We start from the raw sequence: 26,059 nt of genomic DNA on the forward strand, positions 1-26,059 counted from the left end.
GCCAAAATAGTAGGACAGCTCCTAAGTATTGGCTTCCCCATTTGACCAAGTATTGAGGCACACCCTGCCGCTACAGTACATGTACCATGCATGTAGCCAACAAGACAGAGCAGACTACCTTCACGTCGAACATGGTGATAGCATGATATGTGTTCTAGTGGGAGAAAATTGCCTTGACTTTGTTAGTGCGCATAACCGAAACCTTTTTTGTTCCTCTTGCTTGGTCACGTTATTTCGCTCAAAATTGCTTTAGCGTTTCTCCCCCTGAGGTCATGGCAGGCAAAGGTCGACTAGACTTTGGGAGTCAAGGACAAGGGCAGTGCTCTTGGGGCAACAACATACAACGCTGTCAACACGGAGATAGTTACAGAGTAGAAAAAATCTTGAATATTCAAAGCTCTGGCTCTGGTCTTCCAACCGCCTATATGTGCGCCAAAGTCAAGTTCCAAGTGTACCGGGGATCCTATTCCCTATCCACCTCTTCACCCAATGCCTGCCGGATTGATGGGTTGCAAAGACCTCCAGCAATGGTTGTACTTGTAGCTTGTACTGCGTCTTTAATTGATGGCCCCTCCGCTAAGTTTATTCCAAAAACCCCCCACTCCAGCTCAATGTGGCCATCTGATGCTGTGCCCCCTCTATCTTGACTCCAAACTCCATCCGCGCTGCCCTACAAACCGCCCTTTGCCTTCAAGTCCTCGTGCGCTCGCTTCTGCTTGTCCCAGGCCTTCTTCAACTGCTTCTGCTGACTCTTCGGTACGTCACTGCCGTCCTTCATCTTGGTCGGCAGACCCTGCTCGTCCCAGGCACCATACCTCTCATCAGCCTTGAACAATTCCTCGGGGGGCACCTTGGCCTTCTCGCGGGCTTCCTGCTGCTGCTTCTCCAGAGCAAGACGGGCTTCCTCCTTCTTCTTGGCCTTCTCGGCCGCTTGGGCAGCCTTCTCCTCACGAGCGGCGATGAGCTCGGCAGCAGGTATGAATTTGATTAGGGATGGCTGGTTGTCCGGGCGATCGTCAAGATACACGCCGAGGTTCGTGAGGTCCTGGTCACGAATGCGGTCCGTAAGTGCCAGAAGAGACTTTTTGGTGTCTGCTGTTTGCGAGGACACCACGCGACGAAGCTCGTCACGGATACGGGACGCCGATCGGAGATAGGGCAGCGCTAGCTTCTCAAGATCGCGCGACCCTGCGTCGACCAACGCCTCGAACTCGGCAAGCGGATCGCTCGAGAGGAGCCCAGCAATGCCCTCGCTGCCTGTCACGGACAACGCCTCGACATCGGCCCTGATGCGGGTCAAGGCCTCAGAGTAGGGAGCGATCGCCGATTTGGGGTCAATATCAGCTGACAGCTGGGACGCCCAGCCAATTCCATTGTACGGTGGCTCAGCACGGGCGTCGAGGCCAAAGATCCCGACAATCTTGGTGATCCATCGCGCAATAGCCTCGACCTCTGCCAGGTTCACGTCCTTGTTGTCCTTGATGTAGATGTTCGTAGCGGTGACCAACTTGAGGATTATCAGCATGGCCTTGGGGGTATCGAAAGAGTTCAAGAGCGCCGCGTGGAGGTCAGTCTTGGCCTGTTCTAGCTCAGCAAGGAGGCCCTCTTTGGGCTTCTCCCCGTCCAGCGACAAGGCCTTGATGCCCCCTGCGGCATCGGCCTCTGCCAACCAAGACTTGGTGTTGACAAAGAAATTCTAGGACTGTCAGTATCAACCATGGCATGGTGGCTTGCTCCAACTCACATTCACTGTGGTCTCCCAGTTGTCTGCTTGCAACCGCATGTCGGGTGAAATCTCCACTCCGTCATTCCATTTGCCCATTAAAAAGACAATGCGCATGCTGCGTGCTGTGTACGATGTCTGCAGCGCGTCCTGAATCGTCTGAAAGTTCTTGAGGGACTTGGACATCTTGGAGCCAGAGATGGACAAGTGGCCCATGTGCAAAAAGTAGTTGACCCAAGTGTGCTCACCCTTGCTGTGGTCGCAGAAGTACGCCTCACTCTGGGCCAGCTCGTTGTCGTGGTGCGGGAATGCCAGATCAATGCCGCCAGAGTGAATGTCCATCTTGGAGCCGAGGACATCCGAGGCCATGACGGAGCACTCAATGTGCCATCCGGGACGACCATCGCCCCACGGGCTGGGCCAGTATGGCTCGCCAGCTTTCGACTTCTTCCACAGCGCAAAGTCGCCCGCGCCCCTTTTCACGCCCAGATTCTTTGACAGGGAGCCCTCGCCTTCAGCTTGCAGCGACTCGTCATTCCTGACATCAGGGCGCAATCGTGCATATGTGTTACCACCCTTCTCGAATGCGCCAATGTCGAAGTACACGGAACCCTCTACCTCGTACGCAAACCCTTTGGAGACAATCTTCTCCACAAAATCGACAATCTGGGGAACGTATTCTGTGACACGGGTGATGACATTTGGACGCAACACATTGAGCGCGTCCATATCCTCGTGGAAGAGGTCCTCCATGCTGCGCGTAAGATCCGTAAACATAGTCTGGTCTGCTGTATCGATTGTCTCCTTGTATAACGAGTCCAGATAGGGAAGCAGGATCTCGTCCGTGCCAGGAAAGATCTGCTTGTTCTTCATGGCCACCGAGGCAGCGTCCATGTTGCCAATGTGCATCTTCACCTTGGCCTCGTCATCGCCCGGTTTCCCGTCGCCGGAGAGAGCTGCGCCGGCCAGCACCTTGCCATAGCCACCATCTCGCCTCTCATTGTAGTTCGACTCTGTGAGCTCCTCGCCCTCCTTGACGAGCAGTGGCAGATTGCTCTTGGCGTACGCTTGGAAAGCAGCGAGAGCCAGCCTCTGGAGCTCCTCCGGGGAGTACTGCTTCTTCTTCTCCAACTCGAGCAACCGTTGCCGTCTCGCCTTGATGATGATCTTGTCGTCAATGTCTGTGATGTTCATGACAAAGTTGACATCGTAGTTAAAGTAGTGCATGAGGATGCGCCTGATGATGTCGGTGGACACATAGTTGCGCGCGTGGCCCAGATGGCTCTTGTCGTAGACGGTCGGTCCGCAAGCATACCAGGAGACCTTTCCCTTTTCAATCGGTTCGAAGGGGACGGGGTTCCCAGGCTGGAGGGAGTTGACGAGCTTGAGGGGCTCCGTGGCCATTGTAGACGGTAGTGTAGCGTGGCCTCGGGAAGCAAAGGGAGCGGCGGTTCGGGAGAGAGGAAAGGCTCGAGGGCGCGCCACGGAGCAGACAGACTTGACAGAGAACAAAGGACGAAGAGAAGAGTTATACGATCGAAGAAGAGAAGGAGAAAGGAAGGGAGAGACGCGAAAGGGAGGGGCCATGCAGGTGGAGGTTGCGATGCAATCCGATTGAGTCACTGCTATTGAGCTGAGGAAGAAGCAGCGCCAGGGCATTGAGCTAAGTTCCTTTTTAGGCGGAGGGCAGGCGGCAGGCCTGCAATGGCAGGCGCCCCTCACTAACGCGATTCGGCTGTCAGTGGGGCATTGTGCATGTTGGACTCCGAGTCGACTCGACTTTTTCTCGTACGTACAGCAACAGACTCACGACAAGCCATTGGGCACGTCCGACGCGCACCGCACATCGAGATGGCTAGCAGTTCACCTTTTTTGAACCCGAGCGCTCGCTCCCGACCGGGAGACCTCGCCATCGTCCTGCTCGCGCGCGACAGCTATCAGCCGATCACCCTCGAGCAGTCGACAGGCGCAGTGGACGGATATGTCGAGGGGAAAGTCCTGAACACGCGTTTCGGCTCATTTCCGCACTCGACATTCCTGGATGTGCCCTGGGGTTCCCAAATCCGAGCGTCGCATGTTGACACAGGCTCGAGGGGCCGCAAGCGCAAGCTGGAGGCGAGCGGCGAGGACACCTCGACACCAGGGGCAGATGATGAGGCCAAAGACTCGGAGGCTGGAAGCCAACTCACGCGAAAAGCTGCGAGCGCACCAAGCGGCTTTGTACACATCCTCAAACCATCACCCGAGCTGTGGACAAGCGCCTTACCACACCGAACGCAAGTCGTCTATACGCCCGACTACAGCTACATCTTATCGAGGATACGAGCGCGACCCGGTACGAGGATCATCGAGGCAGGTGCGGGCAGTGGGAGTTTCACCCACGCCTCGGTGCGAGCTGTGTACAATGGGCTACCACAAAAGCCGGAGGACAAGAAAGGAAAAGTCTTCAGCTTTGAGTTCAACGAAGACCGGTACCACAAAATGCAGGACGAGATTGTCGAGCACAAGCTAGCCGACATGGTGCATTTGACGCATCGCGATGTCTACGGAGAGGGGTTCCTGGTCGAGGGCAAGTCGCCCGAGGCCACTGCCATCTTTCTAGATCTTCCTGCGCCCTGGAAAGCTCTGAAGCATATCTCGAGACGGCGGCCGCAAACAGACGGAGAGACGCCAAAGCCCGATGACGGCAACTGGATATCACCCTTGGATCCGAAAAAGAGTGTGCACATTTGTACTTTCTCGCCCTGTATCGAGCAGGTTATGCGGACGGTGACGGAGCTGCGGAGGCTGGGCTGGGTTGACGTGGACATGGTCGAAGTGGCCCACAAGCGAATCAACGTTCTCCGCGAAAAGGTTGGGCTGAACCTGCCGAACAAGAAAGGCTGCAACCTGACGCCAGCCAATGTCACAGAGTCCATTGACAGGCTCAAGGAAATCAACGAGAAGACAAAGGATTTCAACAACGCCCAGAAAGAGAAGGACGGCGACGCCATGGCGGTAGATCCCAAGGACAGCGGCAAGGCGAATCGGCAAGGGAACGGCAAGGAGGAAGAGGATGAAAAGCCGTGGGCGCAGGGTAGGGTCGTCCACCGCCCTGAGGGGGAGCTGAAGACACATACATCGTACCTGGTGTTTGCCGTCCTGCCTCGCGAGTGGAGCGAAGAGGACGAGGCCGCCGCCTCAGCCAGGTGGCCCTGTGGAAAGGAGACCAAGACGATAGGCTCTGTCGACAAGGCTGCACGGAAGCAGGCCAAGCGGGAAATGCATCAGATGTACGAGATGGAGAAGGGGCGAAAGAGGCAGAAACGGTCGGCGGGAGAGAAGCAGGCGATTGGCGAAGATACACAGACTTCGACGTAAATAGTACCCGTAGAAGCTGTATGATACCCAATTTGATGGTCTGGACGCTGGTATGTAATCGGGTGCCCGTGGCCATGGGGTTGGCGCTCCATACAATCCTTCTGTGAAATTCTCAAAAAGGCCAATAATGTAGGTCCCTGGGCAATCAATGGCAAAGAAGTGAAGGGCAAAAGAGAGTAAATTCAATCCAAACTGTGGCGCTGCTAAAGTGAGGTACATCTTGATGAGAAATCTTGATATAGGGTAGGTAAAACATTGAAGACCAAACTGGAAAATCTTTGATCCTTTTGATCGCGACGCAGAGCTCCAACCACACCTCATCCCGCCGCGACAAATTTCCCGTGAGAGCTCACCAGATATCAACCGCGCGGCCGAGATCACCTGCACCATGACGTCCACAATTGGCATCCCGATCAAGCTGCTGAACGAGGCCGAGGTAGGTCGACGCGGACATTGCGCATGGAGAATCCAGCTGACCACGGACAAACAGGGCCATATCGTGACCCTCGAGATCACCTCCGGCACAACCTACCGCGGCAAGCTCCTCGAAGGTACGTCGCGCACAGGGCCACAGAGAATAAGCTAGGACGAAGAACTAACCCGCGTCACAGCCGAGGACAACATGAACGTCCAGCTCAAGGACATCACCGTCACCGCCCGCGACGGCCGTGTCTCGCATCTCGACCAGGTCTACATCCGCGGCTCGCACGTCCGCTTCTTCATCGTCCCCGACATGCTCCGCAACGCACCCATGTTCCGCAGCCGCAACGTCAGGGGGAGAGGTGTCGGTCTCGCGAGGGGGCGCGCGACAGTCAGCAGGGCGCGCGCCGGCGGCCGGGGGCGGTAGAACAATGCATCATCATCGTCACCGGAATGGGGTACGAGGGACATTTGCGTTCGGCGTTTGGGATGTGTGTATGTTTTTTGGTCCTTATCTGTTCAGAATATGGCTGGCCTGCTATGCCAGAGTGACACCTCAGGAAACCCAAGGGGTGGTGGGTGCGTGACAAGACTTTTGCGACTAGGAAATGCACAAAGAAAGGGCAGCATGTGTTGATGCTGGCTACATGTCTACAATTGATGTACACTTTGTTGGTATATGTACAGAGCGTTTCACTTCAGGCGCCCCAGCGCGTCCTCGGCTTGCTCGACGAGTTTCCTCGCCTTCTCCAGCGTCGCCGCCTGGCGGGCGTCCTCGGCACTCGACTTGGTCCCGTCGAGCACCTCGCCCACGCTCCCCTCCGCGCCTCGCACAGCCTTGCGGCCTTCTTCCCGGACCTCGCCTTCCCAAAAGCCGCGCGCGGTCTCCCACTTCTTCTGCATGCGCCCAAGGCCGTACACAATGCCCAGCGCGGCAACCGCCCCGGCTTCGTAGAGCGAGGATGCAAAGCTTGACACGTAGAGCAGCGCGGCGAGTGATGTGGCGACAGACGATGTCCCGAGTGATTGCATGACCAGCTTCTGAGCCAAAGCCTGCAGAGCCGGGATGGTCTCGTTCTGGAGGTACCTCCTGGTGAAGGCAATGTGACCCGGCCACTTTGGCAACGCTGGTGTGATCTCAGCCACCTCGCCAGACCCGAGTTTGGTGGTGACGAGTTCCTTGTCTGTATCCTTGGAGCTTGCCGGCTGTGTGTAGGAGGGCTGGCTGCTGTGTGCGCCCGCAATGCGACCCGTCAGGTATACAAGATCCTGCTCAGCGGTGGGGAGAAACCTGGAGCTCAACATCTCGTTGGTGAGCATGGCCACGTCGTCCACCCTCCAGAAGAGTTTCCACCAACCGAGTTTGCGCCATCGCCTCCCGGTGAATGCGCGGTCGAGCTCCTCCTGCAGCTCTGTGTGCGCGCTCTGCGCCCACTGTGCCACGGCCCCCTTCATCTCGGCGGCTTCGGGCGACACAATGCCACCTGACCTGCCCCCCAGGAACATCAATAGCTCCTGTCCCTCAATCTCTGCCTTGGTGTACTGAAGATGAGATGCGAGTGTCTGGCGGACGATGGGTTTGGTAGCCTCTTCCGTGGTGGCAAGACCCTCCTTCAGCCATTTGACGAGAGTGGGCATACCACTGGCGTACCATTGTCTCTCGTACTCGATGCCATGTTGCGGACCGCGCCGGAAGAGGGAGACGGCCTTCTCCGCCCTGGCTACATCTATGACCTGGTAGCCATCGCCCTTGATCTTGTCGGAAAGACCCTCAAAGTCTGTAGCTTTCTGAATAAAGCCCTGATCCTCGCGCGGAATCGATGATAAGCTGACAGCGCCCGGGAGCCCACTGCCGACAAGCAGGGTCTTGTGGACAGGCGCGCTTATAGGGGCGACATGATGTTCGCCGACGGAGACCGCCAGTTGCGGGCTTAGGATGGCCTCTGCTGTGGCTGGTTTGTCGTGCTGGAACAGATCCGCCGCGGTGCTGCTGGCTAGGAGCAGCTCGAGGTTGAGTCCATTGAATGCAGGTGAGGAGATGACAAGCTCAGGTGTCTGGGTGGCTTGTGAGAATTCGACTTGCGTCTCGCCAGCGTAATGTGGTTGTATGCGGACAATGAGCGGCGCAATCGGGTCGTGGCTGTCGAGCTGCCTCTCCCATTCCTGCTCATCGACCAGAGGATCGGCTATAAGAACGCGCAGGAGCTTCTTTGCGACGGAGCCGGCACTGCCGCCCTGGCCACTTTCCAGGCCTAGTATGGCGACGCGGACAGCTTCTTGGCCCGCTTGTTGGCGCAGGTTCTGCAGCACGAGAGCTAGGCGCGGGTTGTCGATTGTCTCAAAGAGGTGAGCATTGAGCTGCGGTAGGATCTCAAGGAGCTCGGCGCGCGGATCTTGCGATGCAGCAGACGTCGTATACAGTCGTCGCGAAGCGAAGGGCACAGGCCGGGGAGCGTTCGGCGGATGGGCTGTCGCGAGGGAGCATCGCAGGCAGGACGAAGGGTTGACGGCTCGATTTTTGCTGGCTGCCCGGCGCCACTGCTTGGCCTGCGACAGGAGCTGTCGTTTCGCCGACATGGGACAGGCTTCTGGGCTGTTGCGGTGCAGCTATTGAAGCGCACTTGGAGGGTGGATGTTTTGGTGGTTGAAGCTGCAGCTCATGCATGGCCAGGATCAGATCCTCGCAGCGCGGAAAAAGCCGCTGCCTGTCACTGACGGACGCGGAATGCCGCGCGCACATCACAATATCAATCTTGCTTTCACTCCTGTTTCTTACCTACCTACAAGTATTCACGACGAGGTTGAAGTACAAAGTACGTTGCAGCCTCGCAGCGCCCAACTTCTGCTACTAATATGTTCCTGATTCTTGCCCTGGCCAATTGTGGTCCGCGCGTTAGAAGCAGAGCTTGAATGCCTCGTCTCTTGCTGGACCTGGACACTGCGCTTACGACAGACGACATGGCGCCCACAGCCAGCACGTACCGAATGGTCTTCGAGAAGAAGCTGGCAAGCGTGCAGGAGGGCATCTGAATGCAGGCGATACGGATCTGCTGCTCCATGCATCCGTCGCATGCAGAGAACATTATGATCAGTTGTCTGTCTTCTGAACCTGGATGGCATCCCGGCTCTTGGACTGCCTCCAGGAATTGCAACACGTACAAAACCGATCCAGTGGCCTAGAACTGTGGCTCAAGCCTACTGTGCAATGTCCAAACTTGAAGAATCCCGCAGTACACCACTGCCCTTTCCAGCTTGGACGCCATCATAACAAATGGTGTGCATACAGTACAGTATGCTGGGACTCGCAGGCCCTTCCGTTCATGTTCAACGTTCACATGCAGTCGAAGCGCCTCTGAAACGCGAAGCATTCCTTATACAGACGGCAAGATCCACCAATTCTCATCTACCACGCGAGGATCGCATCTTTGCGGGTTCATCAGCGCACGTCGGACAGCTCGCACATGCCAAGACGTCCGAGTACCGACCCCGGGTCCCACCACGGCCGGGAGCGACATTCGAGAACTCGGCCGGCCCTCTCTCCTGTTGACAATGGACCAATGGACGAGATGAATTGCCATGTTTGCTATCGTTACCGAGGATCTTTTGGGCTGAAATTGGTGGCATGTTCTCCTGTGGAAGAAAAGCCATTTCTGCACCCTGGAACACGATGAATCATGACTCTGCTCCCAAGCGCTGGAGGGCGGCATGGCGTTGTCGTGGAGAGCTGAGTGGCTGCGGCATCCCAGGACGGGGCAAGATTCGCAAGAATACGTAGTAGGAGCATGGGGTTCGCTTAACTATTTCAAGCTTATTTGGGCGGCATGCTCAAGGTACTATAATACCACGTTGCGCCCCCAGACCTGGTCTCGATCACGGGCATGTTCTTTTAGGAACACATCGTTCATACAATTCCAATACCATGAGTGACCCTTCGTCAACAGCGGGCAGCCGTACGTCCATGATCCATCCAATGGCCACTTATTACACGTACAAGTACAGTACACTGACCAAAAGACGCAGGCCCCATTGACGGCTACATCGACCCAAACTTCCCCAACCCCAACGGCGAGTGGGACACGCCCATCATCATCTACGGCTACACGCCCGCCTTCAGCCTCTCCCTCTTCGCCGTCATCTGGTTCTTCCTCTTCCTCATCGTGCACGCGGCCCAGGTCGGCATCTATCGCTGCTGGTGGTTCGTCACCTTCCCCATTGGCCTCGTCTTCGAGGTGGTCGGCTACATTGCTCGCAGCCTGAGCGCCAAGAAGGACCCGTACCATCTGCTGTACTTTATCCTCAACTACTTCTTCATCGTCACGGCGCCCGTCTTCCTCGCTGCTGGCATCTACACCATCCTGTCCGCGCTGATCCCACGGCTTGGACGCCAGTACTCGTTTGTGCCTCCTAAGGTGATCCTCTGGTTCTTCATCGCCAGCGATGTGGTGGCGACAATCACCCAGGTCGCGGGGGCCGCCTTGATTGGTGTCGCGCAGTCGAACCGCGAGGATCCCACGACGGCCAACAACATTCTGCTGGGTGGGCTGGCCTACCAGGTCTTTAGCATGGGTCTCTACGTTATCCTGACCATGTCGTTCCTGTTCCGGGCGCGGAGCGTCATCACCCGGCGAGGATTGACTGTCTTCTCCATTGTCTTCGCCATCGCGACGGTCCTCATCTACCTCAGGACGTGTTTCCGACTGGCTGAGACGGCGCAAGGTCTTGGTGGCCACTTGTACTCCAACGAGACCTACTTTGCTTGCTTGGAGTTTGCACCCGTGGCCCTGGCGGTGCTGCTGTATGCTATCTGGTTTCCGGGTCGGTGCGTCGGATCCAAGGTGCGTGTTACCAAGGAGGAACAGGACATGGAGAGGACAAGTGTGGCGTTTTGAGAGAATCCTGCTATTTTCTTGTACCTGGTCTTCATTGGCAAGCCGTCACAAGAGGACTGTAGGTTAATAGTCCCCGAGATACCCAGAGCGATATATGATATCTGCCATTTATCGATGGCCCATTGCACCATAAGCCTCGTGACACGAAACACCCCCCCGATTACAGCCTCTCAAACACAGGCATGGTATCCAGCGGCGTGTCCACAGTCACCGTCTTGCCACCCTCATACTCCGTCCCGTCGGCCCCCTTCCACTTGAGACCCTCGCCAGGCAGGTACACTTCCCTCTTCTTCTGCTGCGGGGCCAGCACAGGGGCGACGAGGTACTTGGGCCCGTACATGTACTGATCCTCCAGCTTCCAGCACTTGTCATCCTGGGGAAAGTCGTAGAAGCAGGGTCGCATGAGCGGGTCCCCCTTTTCATGCGCGTCCTTCATCAGCGCACGCGTGTAGTCGCGCATCGCCTCGCGGATGCGCATGTACTTTTCGCAGATTGTGTACACCTCCTCGCCGTAGGACCAGACCTCGTTGGGCCCACCCGAGAGGCAGAAGCTGCCGCCCGTCGTCCCGTGACGGGGCTGCTTCGGCTCGCGATCACCGTGGAGGCGCATCACGGGGCAATACGCACCCCACTGGAACCAGCGGACGAGCAGCTCCCGGAACGCGGGCTCGTCGGGGTCGCCGCCGTGGAAGCCGCCAATGTCGGTGGTGAACCAAGCGAACCCGGCTAGACCCATGTTCAGCCCGGCGGACAGCTGGTTGCGGAAGCTGCCCCAGCTCGAGGCAATGTCGCCCGACCAGACCAAAGCGCCGTACTTTTGAGCGCCGGCCCAGGCGCACCGCACCAGACTGACAATCTCCTCCTGACCGGCCTCCTTCATGCCTTCATAGAAACCCTTGGTGTAGTCCGAAGGGAACACGTTGCCGACGCTCAGGTTGGGCCCAGCGTGGTACCGGTAAATGTCAAAGTCGTACACGGTGTACTCGGGCTCTGCCTCATCGAGCCAGAATACCTTGATGCCCTTGTCGTGGTAGTTGCGCTTGGCCGCCTCCCAGACAAACTTCCTCGCGTCCGGGTTCGTGGCGTCGTAGTGGATTGCGTAGCCACGACCCTCCATGGCGGCCCGGATACCGCGGTCTTGACGGATTAGCAGGCCGCGGCGCAGCATCTCGTCGTAATTCTCCGACGTCTTCTCCACGGTCGGCCAGATGGAGACCATGAGCTCAATGTTCATGTCCTTGAGTTCCTTGACCATGGCATCTACAGAGAGTTCTCTGTCAGAAAACTAGTACCCGAGGGAGAGAGACGAGGACCAGGCTTACCAGGATCCGGCCAGAAGGTAGGGTCGAATTTCCAATCCCCCTGGTTGGGCCAGTGGAAGTAGTCGCACACAATCAAGTCGATGGGCAGGTTACGGCGCTTGTATTCGCGAGCGACCTCGAGAAGCTCCTCTTGCGTCTGGTATCGTAGCTTGCACTGCCAGAACCCAAGGCCGTACTCGGGCATCTTAGGAACGCGGCCTGTCACTCCGGTGTATGCGCGTACAATCTCACCCGGGGTATCACCAGCCGTCACCCAATAATCGAGCATGTCAGTCGAGTATGCTTCAAAGGTTGTCGTGAGCGTGCTAAAAACAGCACGGCCGACACCGGGGTTATTCCACAGGAAGCCGTACCCCAAGCTCGATAAGGCAAAGGGTACTGTGGCCTGGGAGTTGCGCTGCGCCAGCTCGACATCGGCGCCCTTGAGGTTCATGAACGGCTGCTGGTACTGACCCATACCGTAGATCCGCTCCGACGGATCCTGGGACTCGAAGCGCATAGTGAGGTGGTAGTCCGGCGAGCCGAGCCTGGGCTTCCACTCACGGGCCTGGATCCGTAGCGAGCTGCACTTGGGGTCGAGGATATCGAGTCTGTGCCGAGCGAACTCTTCGAGGAGGACCTTGCCCGTCTCGGCGTTGCTCACCACAATCTTCCCGCGCCGGGAGATGTCGGCGCGTATCTTACCGTTGGTGATGCTGGCGGTATTCCCCTTGATCTCGACGACAGGTTTGTTGCCGGCCGTCTTCTCTGTCAGCGCCCACTCACGCTCTGGGAGCGAGGCGAGACAGGACGCCCGGATGCGAAGGGAGTTGGCACCCCATGCTTCGATGTAGAGGATCTCGGAGTCGAAGCGGAAGGAGAGGCGGCCGTCCTCGTTTGCAAACGCAGGGTCAGGGCGCGTGCCGTATTCAGAGTTGCCGTCCTTGTCCTTGGTCATGGTGTCAATATGTGATGAGGTGTCGATGAAGAGCTCAACCCCCACGAGAGGACGCGAGGGGCAAGGGACAATAAATCATGGCAACACGCCGGCATCGCCTCGCCAATACTCCGTGGATAGTAGAGGTCAACATTCTTGTCTGACGTATGGGTACCTGACTTTGTCCATCGTGGAGGTGTGTGGTCCAATCGTAGTTGGTCCATTTAGGCAGAATGCGGATTACAGTCGCTTCGCCCATGCAAAGCCGCATCCTAACGCGCAGGCTGGTGATTCGGGCGTTTGGCAATCATTCTCACAGCTCGTGCCCCTCCTCCCCGCCTTCTGATCCCCTCAATCGTGGAGTTCCATGTACAATCCCACTGTAACTACGTTGGATAGGATGGTGAGGAGGAGTCTCCGGACGGCGACTTATCAGCCCGAACAGGCAGCCACCTTAGCCCAATGAGGCTATTTTCCGCAATGTGAGTTCCGCATTTCGACATGCGATCATCCAGACTGCTGTCAAGAAAACTTTGGCGCCGTAGTTGAAGGCGAAAGGTGTCTCGATGTGCTGGTGTTGATGTGAATGGAGCGGATCGTCCTTGAAGAGCGCGAAGCAGGCTGTTGATTCGAATTTATGGTTGGACGTGATGAGCCGAAGTACTTGGGTCGCGAGGCCACAGAGGTGGTTACAAGAGGACATGACCCAAAAGGGAAAGGCGTGGAGACTCGTGTCTTTCTCGTGCTCGCGGATCTCGAGGCCACATGCACACTTCAACAATTTACACGACACAAGTTACACGGCTTAAACCTATCATGCTCGCCAATACACATGGGGGCTGCGCATGCAATCTTCGTGTATACCTAAGTGAGTCAGTCTCGTCGAGTGACAAGCATTACCACGGTGCGCGTGATGCAGGCTGGTGCGAAACACATGCAGCAATAGATCTTGCGAAACTCGCTGTGTACCTGAGGAAAGCCTGATGTGTGCCACCACATTTTCTCGCTGATACGAGGGCAAGGGGGTGTCTTTTTTCGAAGCCCTTGCACTTCGCGAGTGCTCCTGATCGATCAAGTGCAATTCTACAGCATTACAATATACGACGCCGCAAGCTGGTCGAGGAAGACCGGCGTGGTTCAGAGTGGGTCAGCTAAATCAACACAAATTCCCAATGGCAGTATATAACATGTCCTGTGGAAACAAATTCCGAAAGTTACAATATAGTAGGTAGCCAAATATAACCTTTGGTGCTTACATCGGTCCCGAGAACACTCAGCACACAAGGTACGGGAAAGCCAACCTTCGTTGTGCCATCATGACGGAGAATTGATAAACAAAACAAAACGCACCAATAAATGAGAGTTTGCACTCTCTTCGCCATAGTATACAAGCCATTCTGAGGCCACCATATATGCCTCCCAGGTGCCAAACGCCTGGAGGTCTAATTCCCTAGCCCAGAGTCTCAGACGCAATTTTGTGGGGATGCCAGGAGCACCCTGATATGAATCCAACCCTTCCTTGATCTTTCGATCCTCTCCTATATTCACATCAGTCAGTTTACTTACCCATATCTACCCGAAATGCCTCCAATACCACCTTCGGGCCGTCCGCGGGTAATCGTCTATTACCAAACCCATCACTCGCCATCCAATGGCGCACCTATATCTGTGTTACCCCTCGTCACCCAACCAAACATCGACCTCACCCACCTCATCCTCGCGGCCATCCACATCAATGAGGATCCGCACAAGCTCACACTCAATGACCATGCGCCTTCCCATCCCCGGTTCCAGACGCTATGGGCCGAGATGCGCGTGCTGCAGGCATCGGGCGTCAAGGTGATGGGTATGCTTGGCGGCGCGGCAAAGGGGAGCTTTACGCGTCTCGATGGTTCACAGGACCAGTTTGAGCGCTACTACGCGCCTCTGCATGCCCTTATCAAGGAACGGCACTTGGACGGGATGGATCTCGACGTTGAAGAGGAGATGTCACTCAATGGCATCATCCGCCTCATCGACCGCCTCCGCGCCGACTTTGGATCCAGCTTCATCATCACGCTGGCACCCGTCGCGACAGCCCTCGTAGACTTCACCAAGAACATCAGTGGCTTCAACTACGAGGAGCTCGAGGTCATGCGAGGCAAGGACATTGCGTGGTACAATACCCAGTGGTACTGTGGGTGGGGCGATTTCAGCAATCCTATCCTGTTTGAGTGGATGGTCTTCAAGGGCTGGCCGGTCGACAAGCTCGTCATCGGCTTGGTCACAAGCCCTGCGAACGGTTCTGGTTTCATCTCGATGGATCTCGTGGGACAGTCACTCACATTGCTGACCGCGCGATACGGCGGATTTGGAGGTGTAATGGGCTGGGAGTATTTTAATAGCTTACCAGGCGGCGAAGGTCGGCCCTGGGAATGGGCGCAGGCCATGACGCAGTTGACGAGGAAACATTTTACCGGAACAGCGAAAAAGGAGGTCGTGGAGATCGACGGGTCATGGCATGCCCACGTACCCACGGACTTTGAGTATTACTCAGATGATAGCGATGCTGATAGCTGACCCGAGTCTATTCGGATTTACATAAGCGAAAATAGAGACCAGCGTTATACATTGGGATTTTTATCAATGTGTTAGCCCAAAGAGCCTCTGTGACACTTTGAAGTCTACAGTCACTGCCTGGCCGCACGCGAAATCTGTTGTCACCAAAAGGGCCTATGCTAGGAGATGGGAAATTGCAACTCAATTTAGCCCCAAGTCGAATGTGTTAGACAAAAATTCTCAATTCTATCCTTAGTAAAGAAGGTAAGATGTGGGCAAGGTGACGGTGGTTGTCAACCTGCAGTCTGCTCAGACGCTGACGCCAACGACGTGGGCACTCGGAAATCCCCAGATTTCGTTTCGCGCACTTCAACTTAGCATCACCACCACCCAACCGGCCATGTTTCGCCCACGCCTCTTGCGGCCTTGGCGACAACCCAGACGTCCCTGTCAATCTCACGCGCGATTCACCTCCACCCAAGGCAAGTCTGCCTCGTCGCGCATTGACCGCGTCACGGCCCGTCTACCGCGTCCGTTGCAAAAGTACACCACGGGCCTGCGCAACGCGCCCGTCTCCCATGTGGTTTCCTTCCTCATCCTCCATGAACTCACAGCCATACTGCCGCTCTTTGCCCTCTTTGGCGTTTTTCACTACACCGATTGGGTGCCCGTCACGTGGATGACGGAGCATTTCGGAGGCTACGTGCAAAGTGGCATTGGTCGCTTCGAGAGATATTTTGCGCGGAAGGGGTGGTTTGGTTTCAGTCGCGAGGATCTCGAAGGCGCGTCCGGCCAGGGAGACAAGGAGAGCCAGACCCAGGAAGCGATGGACCGGTTCGAAAGCGGCGAGCTCAAGTACAAGATCCTCGTGGAGATTGCGCTTGCGTACGCTATCACCAAGGCCCTGTTGCCCATACGCATCGTTGCGAGCGTCTCCGCCACGCCTTGGTTCGCTAGAATACTTGTCAAGTCACGGGCACTCATCTCACGCAAGTCTTAATGGACGTGGCATCATTCTTTTTGCATTCCTCAGAGTTCCGACCAATCTAGTGTCCGATATTTGTGACCTGCAAGACTGTTTCGGAAAGCTACGGATACGAGACGCTTAGGCCTTCTCGTAGATCCAGTTGAACTGGGAAGCCTGGTAGCTGACGGTCTCGCCCTCCTTGAACCAGAGAGCAATCTCCTTCTTGGCGTTCTCGACGGAGTCGGAGCCGTGGCAGACGTTGCGGCCGACATCGATGGCGAAGTCACCACGGATGGTGCCGGGGGCGGAGGCGAGGGGGTTGGTGGCGCCGAGGAGAGCTTTGTTGGGTCAGCGAAATAGTCTCTTTCATCGAGATCAAGGGAAACGTACTGCGGCCAGTCTTGACGGCATCACGGCCCTCCCAGACCATGGCGCAGATGGGGCCAGAGTTCATGTACTCAATGAGGCCAGCGAAGAAGGGCTTGCCAGCGAGGTCCTCGTCTGCAGAAAGTCTTAGCATCGTCTCAGTCGTCGAGAGGGGCGGGGGCCCACGTACAGTGCTTCTCGAGGTGCTCCTTGCCGGGGGTGGTGAGCTTGATGGCGACAAGCTTGAAGCCACGGTTCTCGAAGCGAGACAGGATGGGGCCGATCAGGCCACGCTGGACGCCATCGGGCTTGATAGCAATGAAGCTTCCGTGCTGTTAGCTGACATGGAACGACCGGAGCCAGCGAGCCATTGGCTGGGGATTCTTACGTCTGCTCGGTGGAAGACATTGTGGATGGAGAGGAGTCTGGGGTGACTTGGGGTATTGAGGTAGGAATTGGTGATGTGAATGTCGAGACGGGACTCTGTGACTTGGGTTGGGAAGAGGAGGAAGCAATATGAACGGCGAGGACGAGGAAAAAGAGGCAAAAAAGTAGTGGGGTCCTGTCCAGAGCGAGCCAGCGCAGACGGGCAGGAGGAGCGGGGTCCTCTTTCTTTGCAGACCTCAAGGTCGGCGCGTGGTGGGGTTCCGACATGGTGATTTGACGCTTCGCACAGTGGTCTGCCGAAGTAGCTGCAGTATTGAGCTGGAGCTCGAGTCTTCAACTTTAGAGCACAGGCTGGAGCTCTGGCGCCAATCGAGCAAAGGGTGCGCGCGTGAGCAGAAGTTATGAGTCTGATCTGAAGGTACACAAGACCAACTCAGAAGGCTAGCCTAATGCCAATGGGCTAGGTCACGACGTTGCGTTGTCAATTAGCATGTGCGAAGAATCGAATAGACGCCTACAGTGCGAGATGCAATGCAGAATGCTCTGGAGCCACCAGAGGTCAAAATCGCAGACCGCACATTCAGGGTCCATGTTGCAAAGCAGTTTATGCAGCAACCGAGATGACAGCCTTTCTGACCGCTTCACGGCTCGAACGCAGTGTTTCGAGTAAGGCATGCCTAGGGGCTCTCTCGCATCGTGCGATATAGCCTCTTCAGAATTGGGAAAATATTGCTAGAACACATTGGAATGGTGAAGGAGCGTAGCGAGTTCTGCTCATGGAAGCTCTTGAAATCGAAGCTCACGGTAAAGTATCGCGCTAGCCCTAATTGGGAACACCCACGACGTCGTACCTCACATGTGTCCCTCTCCAGCTCCATCCCTTGAACCCCGTACCTTACTTGTACACTTCCCAAGGCCGGTCCATGGTCAGTCGTAGCAGTCATGAGGCATACCACCAGGGTTTCCTGCAAATGGACGGCAGTCTTTGCCCTGCTGAGCTCGCTGTTGTTGCTTGTCACGCCTGCTGGTACGTTCTTGGCCTCAAGTCTAATCGACGCCCTCGCCAACTAACATCTGCAGTGGCCGTCAAAGAACATGACTTCAAAAAGTGCCACCAATCTGGCTTCTGTCAGCGGAATCGAGCATACGCCGACATCGCGGCGGCCCAATCGTCGACGTGGGCATCCCCATACAACATCATTCACGACTCCGTCTCGTTCGACAACGGCCAGCTAAAGGCTACAATTCTCAAGACAATCAACCCAAACGGAGACACCGAGCGTTTCCCTCTCACCATTTCCTTCCACAAGTCTGGCACTGCGCGGGTCGCGGTGGACGAAGAGAAGAGGCAGAACAAGGACATTACGTTGCGACATGACAGCCAGGCGCGCAAGGAGCGATACAATGAGGCCGGGAGCTGGGTTCTCGTAGGAGGGGTAGAGCTCGACCCCGAGGCGAAGCTCTCACACCAAGATGAGCAGCAGGTCAACATCAACTACGGCCCTGGTTCCAAATACGAAGCTGTCGTGAGACTGTCGCCTTTCGAGGTTGACTTTCGGCGAGACGGCGCGTCTCAAGTGAAATTCAACGACCGTGGCCTGTTCAACATGGAGCACTGGAGGCCAAAGGTCGACAACCCCGAGCCCAAGGAGGGTGAAGACGATCAGAGCACCTGGTGGGACGAGAAGTTTGGTGGCAACACCGACTCTAAGCCCCGTGGGCCGGAGAGTGTCGCACTCGACATTTCGTTTCCTGGATACGAGCACGTCTACGGTATTCCCGAGCATACAGGGTCTCTCTCGTTGAAGCAGACGCGAGGAGGCGAGGGCAACCACGAGGACCCGTACCGCCTTTTCAATTCGGATGTCTTCGAGTACGTCTTAGACAGCCCGATGACTCTATATGGCGCTATCCCATTCATGCAAGCTCACCGCAAGGGCTCCACTGTGGGCGTGTTCTGGCTGAACGCAGCCGAGACGTGGATTGATATCATCAAGAGCAAGGACAGCACCAATCCCTTGAGCCTGGGAAAGGGCAAGACTTCGACACATACTCATTGGATGTCCGAGTCAGGCATTCTCGACGTATTCGTGTTCCTTGGCCCAACGCCGCGAGACTTGACAACGCAATACGGCGAGCTGACGGGTTACACTGCGATGCCACAAGAGTTTGCCGTGGCCTACCATCAGTGCCGCTGGAATTACATCTCCGATGACGATGTCAAGGACGTTGATCGCAGGTTTGACAAGTTCAAAATCCCTTACGATGTCATCTGGCTTGATCTGGAGTACACCGACGACCGAAAGTACTTCACCTGGCAACCTGACATGTTTGCCGATCCGATCAGCATGGGAGAGCAGCTCGCTTCTCACGGGCGTAACCTAGTCGTGCTCATTGACCCCCACATCAAGAAGGTTGACGGCTGGGCCCCTTCCAAGGAGCTGATTGCTCAGAAGCTTGCGGTCAATAACAAGGACAACGAGCTGTATGAGGGTTGGTGCTGGCCTGGAGCCTCCAACTGGATCGACTGTTTCAACCCCAAGGCAATCGAGTGGTGGAAGACCCTGTTCCAGTACAGCTCTTTCAAAGGCACCATGGAAAACACCTTTATCTGGAACGATATGAATGAGCCTTCCGTCTTCAATGGACCGGAGGCCAGCATGCCCCGCGACAACATGCACTTTGGTGGCTGGGAGCACCGCGACATTCACAACCTCAATGGCTTGACCTTCCACAATGCTACTTTCCAGGGCATGCTGTCGCGCAAAAAGGGTGAACTGCGTCGCCCGTTTATTCTGACGCGCTCCTTCTACTCTGGAAGCCAGAGGCTTGGCGCCATGTGGACTGGTGATAACCAGGCCGAGTGGGGTCACCTCGAGGCTTCTCTTCCCATGGTGCTCAACCAGGGTATTGCCGGATTCCCCTTTGCTGGCGCTGACGTTGGCGGATTCTTTGGGAACCCGGAGAAGGACCTGCTTACGCGCTGGTACCAGACTGGCATTTTCTACCCCTTTTTCCGAGCCCACACTCACATTGACTCGCGCCGTCGTGAGCCGTACTTGCTCGGGGAGCCTTACACTGAGATCGTCACCCAAGCGATCCGCCTCCGATATGCCCTGTTGCCTGCTTGGTACACCGCATTCTACCAGGCGAATGTCGATGGCAGCCCCATTGTGCGACCCATGTTCTGGACACACCCGGATGAGGAGGCTGGCTTTGCCATTGACGACCAGCTTTTCGTCGGCTCTACGGGTCTGCTTGCCAAACCCATTGTCCAGCAAGGCAAAGAATCCACGGATATCTGGATCCCGGATGACGAAGTGTACTACGATTACTTCTCGTATGAAGTCAAGAAGACACAGAAGGGCAAGCACCTGACCGTTGCCGCGCCCTTGGATTCGATCCCACTCCTGATGCGTGGCGGACACGTTATTCCTCGCCGCGACATCCCCCGCCGCTCAGCTGCCATGATGCGCTTCGACGACTACACACTGGTCGCGACGGTGTCCAAGGCGGGCGCCGCCGAGGGTGAGCTGTACGTGGATGACGGTGACAGTTTCGACTACGAGCATGGGCAGTACATTCACCGCACATTCGCCCTGCAGGACGGCGTGTTCACATCGACCGATGCCGAAGGTCGTGACACCAAAGCTATCAAGGCTGGCACCTGGCTGCAACAGATGGAGAACGTCAAGGTCGACAAGATTGTCATTGTGGGCGCGCCTGCGTCTTGGGACACTGCGGAGGCTCTGGTGCAATCTGAGGGGGAGTCGTGGACCACGTCTATGCAGTATTACAAGGCGGACAATGGTCGAGCGGCGTTTGTGACCATTGGGCGTGTGGGTGCACGCATCGATCACGACTTTACGGTCAAGCCGAACCTTTGAGAGATAGATGGATACTTACTATAGATGGCATAGCTTGGCGAATTCAATTTGATGTATACCACGCCTCACATGCTGGTATGAGCAAGGTAAAATATTTTCCCGACGCGTCGAGTCCTTCCGTTACTACCCAGCTCAATGTTTCTCGAGTCAACGATTGCCGTCGCTCCGTCCAGACGTGAATGGGCGATCTACGAGCAGTTCAAGGCTTGTGCGTGCGGCTGTGACGCCAAGAATAGACACGGAATGTGCCGGACGGCTGCCGCGTATCCGCTTCGAAGTTCGACGCATGGCGTTTGCCCGCTTGTCGATGCTAATTAGTATAATAGTTAATAATAATTAATATTATTAATACTACGGAGCCTCAAGTAAAATCGGATTGGTTTATAGCAAGGCCGTAAAACTTGCTGTGGCAGTGCAAACATCGGCCTGGGTATGTCTCCGTCTCCCCGAGTATTGAGGTTCAATAGTCTGAGATTGGTCGATCTCGGTACGCGCGCTGGTGCTGCTCTATCGATGGAGCCTTGCACGCAGGACGGAATGAAAATGGAATGGAGGAGTGGGGGGCGTCTCCAAACATCCTCCTTTGCCCACATTCGCTGCTCGCAACGAGTGATCTGTCGTGGCCTCACTAACCTGTGCGCACGCCTCTTGATGAAACGCGGACAGCACCGCCTTGTGGATTATTTGTGGTCCCTTGGCGCGATCTAAGGTCTGGGCAAACCCGCCGTCCAATTTACAGTTTACGATAGGGGTTCATTGGCCGAAATAATGGAAGAGGTGAAACTCGCGATGGAGTAGGGGGGGCTCTTTAATTGTGGGATATTGCTGCTTGGAGGTGCGGAAACATGAGCATCACAGTCTGAACTCGAACTGGGCGGTCCACAGTGGCATCTCATGCGTGCAAGTGAGGACTGGACATGCAGGTGATGTTGTTTCCGGCGGTCTGTTATAAGTTCGTGATGAAGCATGAAATCCAATCTTGTTTGTCCGCGGCAGTGCGGTCGGTACGTAAGTACTTTACTATACGTACATTGACGTTGAAACTTTCAGGTACGAAAGGATAATCACACTTGTCATGTCAAATGAAAACTTTGTTTGGTGAAGGCTGGCTGAGTGACGCCAGTGGCTTCAATTGCTGCAGGGACACGCTGTGGCTTGCGACAACGTGCGCTGAAGCCTCCGAAGGAACGTGCCGGCGGCAAATGTAAAAGACATGAACACAGGTCAACGACTGGACGTCCCATTGATCGTTGGTGATCCTGGCATCAATCAGATCGACAAGAATGTGATAGTCTCAGCCGGCAGGTCTCATTCTTCGCCATCATAGGCCTCATCGCACATGAAAGTTCCAGGCTGCTGCTGCTGTGATCCGAAAACCCGCAGCGTGCCCCCCATTGAACGCTCCACTGTTATCGTCACTGGCCCGTTATCGTCGCTGCAACTTCAGAAGCTGGGCCATTCAGGCGACTGGAGGCCATCTCGGTTGCACAGTGTCATTCCCGTGGTCCCAGTTCTTTTACAAGGTGCTTCCCACCATCACGTCACCCTGGTTTTGTCCTGAATCTGATCTCCAGTCCAGTCCTTGTGCTGAACTCCATCCAGTTCCATGTCCTGGCCTCAATCCTCTGTCTCTTGGCCTTTGCGTGAATTCATCTTCTTCCAATCCCCATCTCTTTTTTTCACCTCCAGTCAGTCACCTGTCCGTCTGTGTACTCAATCAGTCGTTGGCGATCATATCATACCTTAGTCTTTCGTTACTTGCCAGCCTGGCTGCCTGCCTGCTGGGATTCCACTAGCCACTGGATGGTATTCAGCACACTGCTGAAAACTTCCACCAGTTTCCTTCTATTCACCTGTACTTAACCATATCACAACCAGCGGTCACGGTTTCAACCCAGTCATTCATTGAACTTTGAACCCGGACGTTCAACTCAATCCACCGAAAGTTGCTGCGATGGCTGGCTCATCGTCGGATGCTCACCCAGAGCATGCCACTGGCCCCCATGCTCAGCACGGCAGCGGCTCCCACGGCCAACAGCCCGTGTCTCAGCCTCAGCCTCAATCTCAACCTCAACCTCAACCTCAACCTCCACTCCAGTCTCCTCCCGAACAGCAACTTCCACACCTTCACCTACCAACCGCACAGCGCAGTGGACCGGGACAGCAGCCTCACCAACCCTTGCGCGAGTCCATTGATGCTCCCCAGGCCACGCCAGCCTCGCAGTCGGAGCCCTTTCCAACCCTCTCCAACTCGTACTCCTTCCCCCGAGCCTCGTCCTCCACCGACCACGACGCAGAAGTTATCAACGAGAAGCGCCCGGAGGCCCACCGTCTCGACACACTCCATTCCGTCAACCAGGCCCCTCGCCCATCGCAGGACTTTTATAATGTCAAGTCCCCCTCCAACTTGCGCGCGGACGCCTCGCGTCTCGACGATGACCTCGAGCTGCTCCGTGCCGAGCGCTTAATCTCGCATCAGGAGCAGGAGCTGGAGAAGAACCGCAGTAATCGGCAGGACCACGAGCGACACGACACCCAGATGGAGGATGCCTTTAACCCGGCGGCGTCCAACGAGGCCAAGCTCGTCAAGCGCAAGGACGAGAGTGCGCCGCTGTACAAGTTCTGGCTGTTCTTGAAGAAGTTTCCCCGCTTCTTCCGGTACTTTGTCTACCTCCTCCCAGGTGCCATCCTGCTGCTCATCCCCATCTTGATGGCCGTCCTGGCCATTGACCAGAACAAAAACCCGGTGGGAGGGTATGGAGGCACGCCCCTGATGTGGTTTGGGATCTGGCTCCAGATTATCTGGGGCGCCCTCTGGGTCTCGCGCATGGTTACGAGCCTGCTGCCGCCCCTGTTCCAATCAATCGCCCGGGTGACGGGATCGACCAACCCCAAGAAGTGGAAGGACGTTGGTCGCCACATGGAACTGCACACGGCCCTGTTCCTGTGGCTGCTCGCCGTCCTCATCTCCTTCAAGCCCATTGTGGCCAACCACAGGGTGCCCGTGCCCAAGGGCCACGAGGACGACGTCAACCGCAACTGGATCAACATTGTTTTCAAGGTCATCATTGCCTTCTTTGTGCTGGCGACGCTCAATTTTGTGGAGAAGATTATCATCCAATGGATCGCCACTGCTTTCCACGAGCGCACCTACGCCACCCGCATTGAGAACAACAAGGGCGACATTCGTCAGCTCGTGGCGCTGTACGACTATGCCAAGTCCTCTCTAGAGGAGACGGACAGCTTCTGGAATGGAGGCAGCGCTCGCCAGTCGGTGAACGGCACCCAGACCCCGATGCAGAACTTCCACGAGAATGCCCGTCAGGTTCTCGGCAAGGTGGGACAAGTCGCTGGCAAGGTCGGCAACGATTTCATCGGCCGCAAGGTTGACAGCAACCACCCGCGCAAGGTGGTGTCTGAGCTGCTGCGCACAACGACCTCGTCACACACGCTCGCTCGCCTCATCTACCGCAGCCTGGTGCGGCCCGACAATGAGATGGTGTTCCTCGACGACGTGCACCGCGCCTTCAACACCAAGGAGGAGGCAGAGGCCGCCTTCAATGTCTTTGACAAGGATCTCAATGGCGACATCTCTATGGAAGAGTTCGAGACCGTGACAAATGAGATAAGCATGGAGAAGAAAGCTATTGCCGCCTCCCTCAAGGATCTCGACTCGGTCATCCAGAAGCTCGACCAAGTGTTCCTGTTCATCATTGTCGTCGTCACCATCATTGTCTTCATTTCCATCATCTCCGGATCCGCTGCTGCTGGTCTTGCCTCGGCCGGCTCGTCCGTGCTTGGTCTAGCCTGGATGCTGCAGGCCACTGCACAGGAGTTCCTCCAGTCCATCATCTTTGTGTTCGTCAAGCACCCCTTTGATGTCGGCGACCGTGTCACCATCTACGGATCCACTGGTGCCACCATGACGGGCGACGACTACTACGTGACGGAGATCTCCTTGCTGTATACCGAGTTCAAGAAGCTGCAGGGCCACGTCGTGCAGGCGCCCAACTCCCTGCTCAACACGCTCTTCATCCTGAACCAGCGTCGCTCGAACGGTCTCGCCGATCCCATCCCCCTCACGATCCGCTTCGGCACGCCGGCGTGGCAGATTGACGAGCTCAAGGCGCGCATGCTCGACTTCTGCCTCAACAACAAGCGCGACTACCAGCCGACGATCCTCATGGAGCTGTCCAAGATTGCGGACGTGCGCTCGGCGACGCTCACCGTCGTCTTCATCCACAAGAGCAACTTCCAGAACGAGCTGCTGCGTCTGGCGCGCCTCAACAAGTTCATGATGGAGCTCATGGCCCAGATGGCCGACATTGGCATCCAGTCACCCTTCCGCATCGATCCCGGTGGCAGCCGCGAGCACCCCATGCACTGGACTGGTCCTCAGCCGCCGCCCTCCTATACGCAGACTGACCAAGGTCCCGACCAAGGTCCCGACCAGCCTGCCGCGCCGCAAGAGGCCCCGCAACCCTCGACATCCATGCGCCGCCCATCGGTTACGAGTGGCGGCGGCAGCATGCGCCACCTCGCTCGTCAGACTACATCTGCTGACATGGCACTGAACAACTTCGGCGATGTCTTTGAGAATCGCCGGGAGCACTTCCTCGCCGGCCGCCTCGCTTCCATCCGCGAGAAGACCCAGGCGGAGAAAAAGCAGGAGCAAAAGGCCAAGAAGGGCAGCGAGCTCGGCTCCGAGGGCGGTCACGGCAGCACATCGGCCCTGGCGCCCGTCGGCAGCGTCAACTCGCAGTCGCGCAGCCGCATGTGGCAGCGTCCACGCGGTAACAGCCGCTTCGCGCCGCCGCCGTCCGGTGGACAGGGAGACGACCATATTGTCTGAGCAGGAAGACACTTGATCGCACAGCGAGTCCAGCCCATCATGGATCGTGGGTGGTACTTGCGTACAATTACGATTTACGCCACGGTGGACCCCCCCTTATAGACAGATAGATTGCCCCGACGCATATTTCACATTATTTCATTTCTTACCTATCGATTGCTTCTTGTACGGCTCATCAGGGGGCATGGTTTCCATAGAAGGATTCGCTCCTCGAAACAGTAATTGAAGAAGCTTCCCACTGACTTGGCGAATATGCCTGACGTACCGCACACTGGTATTTGAAATAGTTCCGGGGAAGGTATTCCTTTTGGCCATATCTGTCTCCTATGCCACCTGCCTATGCCACTGACTGCTTACCCTACACCTCTTGCTTTATGCCTAGAGTTGAGCGTTGATTTGCATGAGACGACTGTGGTTTAACAATCTCTCGTT

General features: G+C 56.2%; 11 protein-coding genes across 11 annotated transcripts; 7 read left to right on the forward strand and 4 right to left on the reverse strand.

Annotated features, from left to right (window-relative positions):
- Positions 1-182: 182 nt before the first annotated feature.
- Positions 183-3,127, reverse strand: F5Z01DRAFT_691032 (tRNA synthetases class I (C) catalytic domain-containing protein; the record flags this gene model as incomplete). The annotated part of the gene is made up of 2 exons (XM_046266142.1): positions 183-1,696; positions 1,745-3,127. The coding sequence occupies 2 exons, from the start codon at positions 3,125-3,127 to the stop codon at positions 671-673; spliced, it is 2,409 nt and encodes an 802-aa protein (XP_046116205.1). The 3' UTR covers positions 183-670.
- Positions 3,128-3,528: 401 nt separating this feature from the next.
- On the forward strand, positions 3,529-5,326 carry F5Z01DRAFT_661440 (S-adenosyl-L-methionine-dependent methyltransferase). Its single transcript, XM_046263880.1, has one exon. It carries the CDS (start codon positions 3,575-3,577, stop codon positions 5,081-5,083), a length of 1,509 nt encoding a protein of 502 aa, XP_046116206.1. The 5' UTR covers positions 3,529-3,574; the 3' UTR covers positions 5,084-5,326.
- Positions 5,327-5,356: 30 nt separating this feature from the next.
- Positions 5,357-6,134, forward strand: F5Z01DRAFT_661442 (uncharacterized protein). Its single transcript, XM_046263881.1, has 3 exons — positions 5,357-5,519; positions 5,574-5,634; positions 5,695-6,134. The coding sequence occupies exons 1-3, from the start codon at positions 5,472-5,474 to the stop codon at positions 5,928-5,930; spliced, it is 345 nt and encodes a 114-aa protein (XP_046116207.1). The 5' UTR covers positions 5,357-5,471; the 3' UTR covers positions 5,931-6,134.
- F5Z01DRAFT_240338 (uncharacterized protein) lies at positions 6,064-8,187 on the reverse strand. Its single transcript, XM_046258392.1, has one exon. The coding sequence runs from the start codon at positions 8,078-8,080 to the stop codon at positions 6,197-6,199; it is 1,884 nt and encodes a 627-aa protein (XP_046116208.1). The 5' UTR covers positions 8,081-8,187; the 3' UTR covers positions 6,064-6,196.
- A 1,129-nt stretch (positions 8,188-9,316) lies between these two features.
- Positions 9,317-10,472, forward strand: F5Z01DRAFT_240341 (RTA1 like protein-domain-containing protein). Its single transcript, XM_046258393.1, has 2 exons — positions 9,317-9,453; positions 9,524-10,472. The coding sequence occupies exons 1-2, from the start codon at positions 9,423-9,425 to the stop codon at positions 10,390-10,392; spliced, it is 900 nt and encodes a 299-aa protein (XP_046116209.1). The 5' UTR covers positions 9,317-9,422; the 3' UTR covers positions 10,393-10,472.
- Positions 10,473-10,505: 33 nt separating this feature from the next.
- Positions 10,506-12,901, reverse strand: F5Z01DRAFT_240366 (glycosyl hydrolases family 31-domain-containing protein). The gene is made up of 2 exons (XM_046258394.1): positions 11,715-12,901; positions 10,506-11,652 (listed from the first exon to the last, which is right to left on the reverse strand). Exons 1-2 carry the CDS (start codon positions 12,649-12,651, stop codon positions 10,553-10,555), a joined length of 2,037 nt encoding a protein of 678 aa, XP_046116210.1. The 5' UTR covers positions 12,652-12,901; the 3' UTR covers positions 10,506-10,552.
- A 1,251-nt stretch (positions 12,902-14,152) lies between these two features.
- On the forward strand, positions 14,153-15,354 carry F5Z01DRAFT_661450 (glycoside hydrolase family 18 protein). Its single transcript, XM_046263882.1, has one exon. It carries the CDS (start codon positions 14,212-14,214, stop codon positions 15,187-15,189), a length of 978 nt encoding a protein of 325 aa, XP_046116211.1. The 5' UTR covers positions 14,153-14,211; the 3' UTR covers positions 15,190-15,354.
- Positions 15,355-15,418: 64 nt separating this feature from the next.
- On the forward strand, positions 15,419-16,168 carry F5Z01DRAFT_738496 (uncharacterized protein; the record flags this gene model as incomplete). Its single annotated transcript, XM_046266815.1, has 1 exon — positions 15,419-16,168. The coding sequence occupies exon 1, from the start codon at positions 15,569-15,571 to the stop codon at positions 16,166-16,168; it is 600 nt and encodes a 199-aa protein (XP_046116212.1). The 5' UTR covers positions 15,419-15,568.
- Positions 16,169-16,220: 52 nt separating this feature from the next.
- Positions 16,221-17,254, reverse strand: F5Z01DRAFT_240419 (nucleoside diphosphate kinase). Its single transcript, XM_046258395.1, has 4 exons — positions 16,890-17,254; positions 16,692-16,825; positions 16,526-16,636; positions 16,221-16,473 (listed from the first exon to the last, which is right to left on the reverse strand). Exons 1-4 carry the CDS (start codon positions 17,153-17,155, stop codon positions 16,274-16,276), a joined length of 711 nt encoding a protein of 236 aa, XP_046116213.1. The 5' UTR covers positions 17,156-17,254; the 3' UTR covers positions 16,221-16,273.
- Positions 17,255-17,830: 576 nt separating this feature from the next.
- F5Z01DRAFT_625843 (glycosyl hydrolases family 31-domain-containing protein) lies at positions 17,831-20,775 on the forward strand (the record flags this gene model as incomplete). The annotated part of the gene is made up of 2 exons (XM_046261452.1): positions 17,831-17,915; positions 17,969-20,775. 2 exons carry the CDS (start codon positions 17,831-17,833, stop codon positions 20,773-20,775), a joined length of 2,892 nt encoding a protein of 963 aa, XP_046116214.1.
- Positions 20,776-22,842: 2,067 nt separating this feature from the next.
- F5Z01DRAFT_661454 (Mechanosensitive ion channel family protein) lies at positions 22,843-26,058 on the forward strand. Its single transcript, XM_046263883.1, has one exon. The coding sequence runs from the start codon at positions 23,315-23,317 to the stop codon at positions 25,625-25,627; it is 2,313 nt and encodes a 770-aa protein (XP_046116215.1). The 5' UTR covers positions 22,843-23,314; the 3' UTR covers positions 25,628-26,058.
- Position 26,059: the final 1 nt, after the last annotated feature.

This window comes from Emericellopsis atlantica (genome assembly GCF_019669845.1).
Source record: "Emericellopsis atlantica unplaced genomic scaffold F5Z01scaffold_22, whole genome shotgun sequence".
In the NCBI taxonomy this organism is placed as follows: Eukaryota; Fungi; Ascomycota; class Sordariomycetes; order Hypocreales; family Bionectriaceae; genus Emericellopsis; species Emericellopsis atlantica.

Excerpts from the sequence above, each read along its gene's own strand:
- F5Z01DRAFT_240338 (XM_046258392.1), bottom strand. The coding sequence starts at position 8,080 with ATGTCGGCGAAACGACAGCTCCTGTCGCAGGCCAAGCAGTGGCGCCGG.
- F5Z01DRAFT_661450 (XM_046263882.1), top strand. The coding sequence starts at position 14,212 with ATGCCTCCAATACCACCTTCGGGCCGTCCGCGGGTAATCGTCTATTAC.
- F5Z01DRAFT_661442 (XM_046263881.1), top strand. The coding sequence starts at position 5,472 with ATGACGTCCACAATTGGCATCCCGATCAAGCTGCTGAACGAGGCCGAG. Across the intron at positions 5,520-5,573 it reads AGCTGCTGAACGAGGCCGAG|GGCCATATCGTGACCCTCGA; the intron begins GTAGGTCGACGC and ends ACGGACAAACAG. Across the intron at positions 5,635-5,694 it reads CCGCGGCAAGCTCCTCGAAG|CCGAGGACAACATGAACGTC; the intron begins GTACGTCGCGCA and ends CCCGCGTCACAG.
- F5Z01DRAFT_240366 (XM_046258394.1), bottom strand. The coding sequence starts at position 12,651 with ATGACCAAGGACAAGGACGGCAACTCTGAATACGGCACGCGCCCTGAC. Across the intron at positions 11,653-11,714 it reads TACCTTCTGGCCGGATCCTG|ATGCCATGGTCAAGGAACTC; the intron begins GTAAGCCTGGTC and ends AACTCTCTGTAG.
- F5Z01DRAFT_661440 (XM_046263880.1), top strand. The coding sequence starts at position 3,575 with ATGGCTAGCAGTTCACCTTTTTTGAACCCGAGCGCTCGCTCCCGACCG.
- F5Z01DRAFT_240341 (XM_046258393.1), top strand. The coding sequence starts at position 9,423 with ATGAGTGACCCTTCGTCAACAGCGGGCAGCC. Across the intron at positions 9,454-9,523 it reads TTCGTCAACAGCGGGCAGCC|GCCCCATTGACGGCTACATC; the intron begins GTACGTCCATGA and ends CAAAAGACGCAG.
- F5Z01DRAFT_661454 (XM_046263883.1), top strand. The coding sequence starts at position 23,315 with ATGGAGGATGCCTTTAACCCGGCGGCGTCCAACGAGGCCAAGCTCGTC.
- F5Z01DRAFT_240419 (XM_046258395.1), bottom strand. The coding sequence starts at position 17,155 with ATGTCGGAACCCCACCACGCGCCGACCTTGAGGTCTGCAAAGAAAGAG. Across the intron at positions 16,826-16,889 it reads ATGTCTTCCACCGAGCAGAC|CTTCATTGCTATCAAGCCCG; the intron begins GTAAGAATCCCC and ends ACAGCACGGAAG. Across the intron at positions 16,637-16,691 it reads GGAGCACCTCGAGAAGCACT|ACGAGGACCTCGCTGGCAAG; the intron begins GTACGTGGGCCC and ends GACTTTCTGCAG.